Genomic DNA, 7775 nt, shown 5'->3' with positions numbered 1-7775 from the left:
TATTATATAGAATACATCAGTGATGGCTAACCTTTTTGTCCTTGTGTGCCGAAGGTTTGTGCGCATACGCGCAACAGCAAGTGCATGCGTACCCACACCCATAATACAATGCACATGCACGTCCCCCCCCCGTATCCCTCCTTCGCATGCTCACGACACCCCCCTGGTCTCCCGGGACCAAAAATGGGGTGCGGGGTGGGCACATACACCGCGCTCCCTCCTGTGCATGCCTACACTGTTACAGGAGTTATGTTGGCCTTGTATGCAGCTTTATTCCTCTCTGAGCCTTCTCTGTGGGAGCGCCTTCCCTCTGGAATGAGCTGCCCCCGGAGCTTCGTATAATCCCCGACCTCCAGTCCTTCCGACGCGCCTAAAATGTTGGCTTTTCCAGCAAGCCAGCCTGGCCTGAACAAAACAAAATAAATTATTGATCATTGTTAATTTTAATCGATTTTTTAAAAAAATGTTATTGTTAATCCGAATTTGGGTTTGTTTGGGATATTCTATTTAATTCTTTTTAAATTTTGTAATATGTGGTTTTTTAAAATGTTTTACGCTGCCCTGAGTCCTTGGGAGAAGAGCGGCATATAAATCTAATAAACCAAACCAAACCAATCTGGCATTTATCTCCATTGTTCAGTGATGCATTTTCTGCCTCTTTAGGATTTACCTTTATCTGCTCCTGTGAGGCTCTTCCTGTTCCTGTTGGATATATATCGATGGCTTGTATAGTGTTTTGCAGACCTGAAAATCAGCTGGCTGTTGACACATGCTTAGTAGAGCTCAGCTGGGGCTCACATGCCGGCAGAGGCCTCCGTGTGCCATCTGTGGCATGCATGCCATAGGTTCGCCATCATGGGTATATATTATATGGACAATAATATATAGTATAATAGAGAGAACATTGTATGGTACAAATATATTAAAATCTATTATAAGAAAACAAATACAAGAACTTAAATATTGCTTCTTCATTTACTACACTATAGATGTACAAGACAAAAAACAAAGAAAAAATTTGCACATTATGTTTCACTTTTGTATCTTGGATATTTTTTCAAAATAAAACATCTCCACAATCCTTATCGGGCAACAGAAAATGTAAATTGTTTAGAATCCAGTACTTTTGATAAATATTTTCAATTCAATTCAAAGTGGGTATGGTTTAAAAAGAACCTTTGACAAAATGAGTCATTAAGCACTGTGTATGAAAACAAATCTTAGCTGCTAAAGGAAGGGAATTTGGCCCACACAGATTGCAAGGCTTTGCAAGCAACAGCCAACATTCTGGGCGCAGCAATCAGACTTCTCACTGAAGCCTTCCTCAGACAAGCAGGGATGAAAAAATAGAACAGTCAGAAAAAGGACTCAGTCAAGACACTTGGCCCAATATCAGAACAGAAATATTGAGGCAAGAGATATCAGATAACTTCTAATAATGTTGTGGGATTTTTTTAATCCAAAAGATAGTAGAAGAATAATGTGATATTTGTGTTTGATATTTTGGAATATTTGAAACAATATAATGAAAAACAAAGAGGAATATTTCTACATGCAAAGGTGGCCTTTGAACTATTTGAACTTGGAAAAACAACAAGCAGGATTAGGGATCCACATTGTTCTGGTTTGCACCAGAAAGGCAATTTATAGATGCAAATCTAAGGAGGACTCCAATTTGGAATAGAATACAATTCTTTATTTGCTAAGTGTGATTGGACACACAAGAAATTTGTCTTGGTGTGTATGCTCTCAGTGTTCATAAATAGAATAAAATACATTCATCAAGAATAAAAAGATATATTGGTTGCAGAGGCCAAACCAGAGAGTTATGGAGGTGCAGATGACAGACTCAATAATTCCTCTGTAGAACTGAATCAGTAGCTCTTTGGGCCGTTTGAGCTTTCTGAGTTGGCGCAGAAAGAACATTCTTTGTCGATGACATTTTTGACATTAGGTGTTCATTTTAAGTCTTGGGATATGATAGAATCTAGAAACTTAAAGGTGTCTACTGTTGATACTGTGTTATCTAGTATTGTTAAGAGGTGGTGGTATAGGAGATTTTCTTCTGAAATCCACCACCATTTCTACGGTTTTGAGTGTATTTAGTTCAAGATTGTTCTGGTTGTACCACAAGGCTAGTTGTTTAACCTTCTGTCTGCATGCAGATTTATTGTTGTCTTGAATGAGACCACGGTTGTATCATCTGCAAACTTCAGTATTTTAACAGATGGTTCCTTTGAGATGCAGTCATTGATGTATAGAGATAAGTGGAGTGAGCACACAGCCCTGGGGGGCTCCTGTGCTAATTGTGCAGGAATCTGATGAGATTTCTCCTGCTGCTTCCTGTCTATTAGTATTTATTTGTTTGGATTATTACTCAAATAGTCCTTGCATGAGATTTTAGACAATTATAGGTAGTCCACAATTTACAACAGTTAATTTAGTGATTGTTCAAAGATACACACCACTGAAAAAAGTGACTTATCATCATTTTTAAAACTTATCGCTGTTGCAGAATCCCCATGGTCACCTGATGGTTGACAACTCACCATATTTATGACAGTTGCAGTGTCCCAGGGTTGTGTGATCACTTTCTACGACCTTGTGACCAGCAAAGCCAATGGGGAAACCAGAATCACTTAACAGTTTTGCTAAGTTACCTACAGGATTCACTTAACAAATTTGTCAAGAAAAGTAGTAAAATGGGGTAAAATTCACTAAACAACTATCTTGCCTAGCAACAGAAATTTTGGGATCAATTGCAGTTATAAACTGAGGCCTTCCTGTATTTCTATTGAAGCTCTTCTCACACTTCCTTTATTGATATGGTTTCTCTCGTGTTGATCCTTCTATGGCAAGTAAGAGCATTACTCCTTGCAAGACTCTTACCACACTCCATGCATTCATATGGCTTTCCCCTCCATATGGATCCTCTTATGGGAAGTGAGATCACAACTCCTAAAGCCTTCTCCACAGTGTACACATTTAAATGGCCTCTTATCTGTGTGGATCCTTTTGTGGGAATTAAGACTACTGCTTCTAGTAAGGATCTTTCCACACTCTATGCATTGATATGGTCTTTCTCCTGTGTGGATCCTTTTGTGGGAAGTAAGATTACTGCTGCAAGTAAAAGTCTTTCCACACTCCACGCTTTCATAAGATCTTTCTCCTGTGTGGATCCTTTTCTGGGAGGTAAGATTAATGCTACAAGTAAAGGTCTTTCCACACTCCATGCATTGATATGGCTTTTCCTCTGTATGGATGCTTTTATGGTAAATCAGAGCATATTTACTACTCAAGCTCTTTCCACATTCCATGCATTGAAATGGCTTCACAATGGCTTCACTCGAGCCAAGGTGGCGCAGTGGTTAAATGCAGCACTGCAGGCTACTGCTAGATCAGCAGTTCAGCGGTTCAAATCCCACCGGCTCAGGGTTGACTCAGCCTTCCATCCTTCCGAGGTGGGTAAAATGAGGACCCAGATTGTTGGGGGCAATATGCTGACTCTCTGTAAACCGCTTAGAGAGGGCTGAAAGCCCTATGAAGCGGTATATAAGTCTACTGCTATTATTCACTCATGTGTGGATCCTCTTGTGAGAATTAAGACTATTGCTACAAGTAAAGGTCTTTCCACACTCCATGCATTTATATGGCTTCTCTCCTGTGTGGATCCTCTTGTGGCAATTAAGACGACTGATACGAGTAAAAGTCTTTCCACACTCCATGCATTTATATGGCTTCTCTCCTGTGTGGATCCCCTTGTGGGAATTAAGCCTACTGCTAAAAGTAAAGGTCTTTCCACATTCCATGCATTTATATGGCTTCTCTCCTGTGTGGATCCTCTTGTGGGAATTAAGACCACTGCTACAAGTAAAGGTCTTTCCACACTCCATGCATTTATATGGCTTCTCTCCTGTGTGGATCCTCTTGTGGGAATTAAGACTACTGCTAAAAGTAAAGGTCTTTCCACATTCCATGCATTTATATGGCTTCTCTCCTGTGTGGATCCTCTTGTGGGAATTAAGATGACTGCTATGAGTAAAGGTCTTTCCACATTCCATGCATTTATATGGCTTCTCTCCTGTGTGGATCCTCTTGTGGGAATTAAGACTACTGCTACAAGTAAAGGTCTTTCCACATACCATGCATTGATATGGCTTCTCTCCTGTGTGGATTCTTTTGTGGGAATTAAGATTACTGCTATAAGTAAAGGTCTTTCCACAATCCATGCATTTAAAAGGTCTTTCTCCTTTGTGACTTCTTTGATGTCTTATAAGAGAATGATTATAACAGAAGGTCTTTCCACACTCCATGCATTGATATGGTTTCTCTCCTGTGTGGATCCTCTTTTGAGAATTAAGATGACTTCTATGAGTAAAGCTCTTTCCAGACTCCTTACATTGATATGGCTTCTGTCCTGGGTGGATCCTCTTGTGGGAATTAAGATTAATGCTACAAGTAAAGGTCTCTCCACACTCTGTGCATTTATAAGGTCTTTCTCCTTTGTGACTCCTCTGATGTCTTACAAGAGAGTAATAATAACAGAAGGTTTTTCTGCACTCCATACATTGATACGCCTTCTCCACTGTATGGATAGTTTTATGGTGAGTCAGAGCATATTTTGTACTAAATCTCTTTTCACACTCCATGCACTGATATGGTTTCTTGCCTGTGTGGATCCTCTTATGAGAATTAAGATTATCCTTATGAATAAAGCTCTTTCCACACTCCATGCATTTGTAAAGTTGTTCTCCTTTGTGATTCCTTTCGCAAGTTCTAAGAGAGTCATTATTACAGAAGGTCTTTCCAAACTCTTTGCAGGTATATGGCTTGTCTTCTGAATGTGTCTTTTCATAAGAAATAAGATTATCAGATTTATTAAAGCTCTTTCCAGAATCCATGCATTGATATGGTCTTTCTCCCGTATCGATGTTTCTATGGTTAGGAAGCCAACTGACCTGAGGAAAACCTTTTTTAATTCCACTTTGTGATTGCTTTATTTCATCATTCTTTAATTGCATTTGATCTGCAAATTTCCTCTTTTCCTTTTTCAGATGGATGGCTTGGCATTCCTCATTGCAATTCTTATTCTCTTGCCCATTAAAGCCTTGAAAAATGAAAATGAAATATAGCTTGAAAAGGGAACAATGAAAACTTTTCTTCTGAAATTCAGCCAAATAATCATTAATATATTTTGGCTGCTTTGTTGGCTAACAAGAAGATTTCAAACTAAGATTTTTGCAAGAACCCATTTCCAAGTGTAGCAATAGCAATATAACAGGATTGGATCACACCACTATGAATCTAAGACACAACCCTGATCTAATCTTTGACCTGGGACTATTCCATGGTGCCACAAACTCCTAAGGACAATTGGTATCATAATGGGTGAACAACATATCTACCAGCTCCCCAACTTCATTGAAAGTCTCATCCCCACTTGTCTGCATAGCAGAGTCTTTGAAAGCTAAGGGGAAATTTCTGGATAGCAATAGCTCCCCACCCTCAATTAGGCTGATGCCAAAGTTTGTACACAAGTGGGCACATCTCAGAGAAGGGACATCCCACTCAGGACCCACCCATTCTTGGTTATAGCAGCTCAGGCTATTTTGGGAACCAGTGACAACATTCGGGTATAAATAGCGAACCCTGGTAGGCAGAACCTTTCTCCAGAGATAACATCATCCCTATGTGTAGTCTGTCCCCGAGATTCTCACTAATATCTTCTATGTCATGAAATGTTGTATTTTATGAGCAGAAAGCATTATAGAAACCAATTCCTTTATGTAAAAAGGAATGTTATGCAGTTTTCCATTTTTTCACCAATTCAATTTGGTGAAACAGTTAACGCAACTGGGTGACTGTGAGTACTGGTTCAGCCTTAAACCTGAAGGCTGGCTGGGTGACTTTGGGTTAGTCTCTCTCAGCTCAACCCATGTCACAGGATTGCTGTTCTTGGGAAAACAGCAGGAGGAAGGAATACTGAGTTTGTCTGCTATCATTATTATTATTTACAAAAAATAAAGGCAGGATATAAATAAGTGATGTTTTATAGGAGCTAACATCTAAGCCCCCTCCCCCCAATAATTTATCTATGTTGCTCAGCACAGACAGGGTTCTTACCCAGAGAAGACAGATTCCTGGAATTCTCCAGCATGACTTCTCCATGGAGAACTTTTTGGGCAGGGTCCAGCTGAGACCACTCCTCCTTGGAGAAATACACAGCCACGTCCTCAAAAGAAATGATATCCTGAACAAGGAAACAATTTCCCCCGTTAACAGATAATCCCACACATAATTTGACATTTTTCTTCCACCAATTCAAGGAGAAATTCAGAAAAAAAAATGGACATCTTGTGCAAAATTCAGAATGAGATCACTCATAATAGTATATGTCTATGGAGATTCTCAGTCACCAGGTCACAGTTGTCCCAAAGATTCTTTTGAAAAGACAGAAAAGAATATTTTTTTGTAATGGTATGTGAGAATAACCCTGGGAGACAGAAGGAAGAGCCCCGATGCTGACAACAATCTAGTCGATGAAATCTAATGGCGAAGCAGGTGAGGTGGAGAAAGCATCTCACAAAGGATCCCTCAGAAGGGAGAGATAGGTCAGGTGCATCTCAGTTTAGAATCACCAGATGTCAGATTCGTATTGCTCAGAAATTACAATTTATTACAATAAACTCTAGAACAAAATGAAATCCATCCAACATTGATGGACCTTTTCTGATATTTTTCCTCCTTACCTGAAGTAGTGGTTGAGCCAATCCTTCAGTCCCACCACGGAGAGGAGGATATTCTAAAATTTCCAAGGACGGCTTTCTACTCTCTGTAAGGGAAAAATGGAGGAAGCAGATTTGTTATAGAGAGAGAGATTCCAATCAAGAGGAGCAAAAGAATCAGCTAAATGTTGAAGTCACATCACACAGAAAGAGCTTTTCTTACCTGGTTTGGTGTCGTGACTTTGATCTTTGTGTAAATTCTCCCTGAAGACAAGCTCTTGGGAATACCTGAATGAATCTTTCCTCTCCTTGGGATACTGAGTCATAGCTTCCAAGGATTTCTGGAGATGATGTGATATGAGAAACAAAGAGAGTATTAGTGAATTATCATTCTGCACCTTTAAACGAGAAGACCCCACTTTGCATTACTGAAATTCGAAACAGAATGGAAAAATTGACCCAAAAACATTTTTTGGAAGAAAAATGGAACAACTGGCCTTAAGTGTTAATAATCCCAGAAAACTCTGCAAAAATTCCCAAATTCAAAGAGCTCCTCTTTAGAGCTGCTAACTCTAAATTCTCACACCTGCAACTCTTCTTGCATCTTTTCCTTCTCCTCGTTCAGCAAGAAGCCTTCGGCCAGGGCCACTGCCTGGGAACTGGTCTCTACTCCACACTCCTGTACCCATTGCTCCATCTCTGGGGGAAGGACAGCCAGGAACTGATCCAGGAGCACCAGGTCCAGCATCTGAGCCTTTGTGTGTCTTTCTGGCTGTAGCCATTGACAGCAAAGGCGGTGAAGCTGACTGCAAACATCTCGGGGACTCTTCCCCTCCTGGAACTGCACTTTTCTGAAGTGGCCATATTGGATCTCTGAACTGTTGGCTTCCTCTTCTTGGCTCTTCTGCCCATGACTTGCCCCATTCTTCCCACAGCTCCAAGGCTGAGTAGTTGGAGGATCTTTTCCAACTCCTGCATCTGCTGGGCATTGTCCCTCCATCTTGTCTCTGGTCTCTAATCCAGCTCCAAAATAGATGGATGAATCTCTCC

General features: G+C 40.3%; 1 protein-coding gene across 1 annotated transcript; it reads right to left on the bottom strand.

The window, feature by feature from the left end:
• Positions 1-2689: 2689 nt before the first annotated feature.
• Positions 2690-7749, bottom strand: LOC116502470 (zinc finger protein 420-like). The gene is made up of 6 exons (XM_032208354.1): positions 7312-7749; positions 6949-7066; positions 6750-6832; positions 6124-6250; positions 3578-5107; positions 2690-3367 (listed from the first exon to the last, which is right to left on the bottom strand). Exons 1-6 carry the CDS (start codon positions 7723-7725, stop codon positions 2904-2906), a joined length of 2736 nt encoding a protein of 911 aa, XP_032064245.1. The 5' UTR covers positions 7726-7749; the 3' UTR covers positions 2690-2903.
• Between the last annotated feature and the right edge of the window lie 26 nt (positions 7750-7775).

Source organism: Thamnophis elegans, chromosome 2 (genome assembly GCF_009769535.1).
Source record: "Thamnophis elegans isolate rThaEle1 chromosome 2, rThaEle1.pri, whole genome shotgun sequence".
In the NCBI taxonomy this organism is placed as follows: Eukaryota; Metazoa; Chordata; class Lepidosauria; order Squamata; family Colubridae; genus Thamnophis; species Thamnophis elegans.
This window is presented reverse-complemented; position numbering and strand designations above follow the sequence as displayed.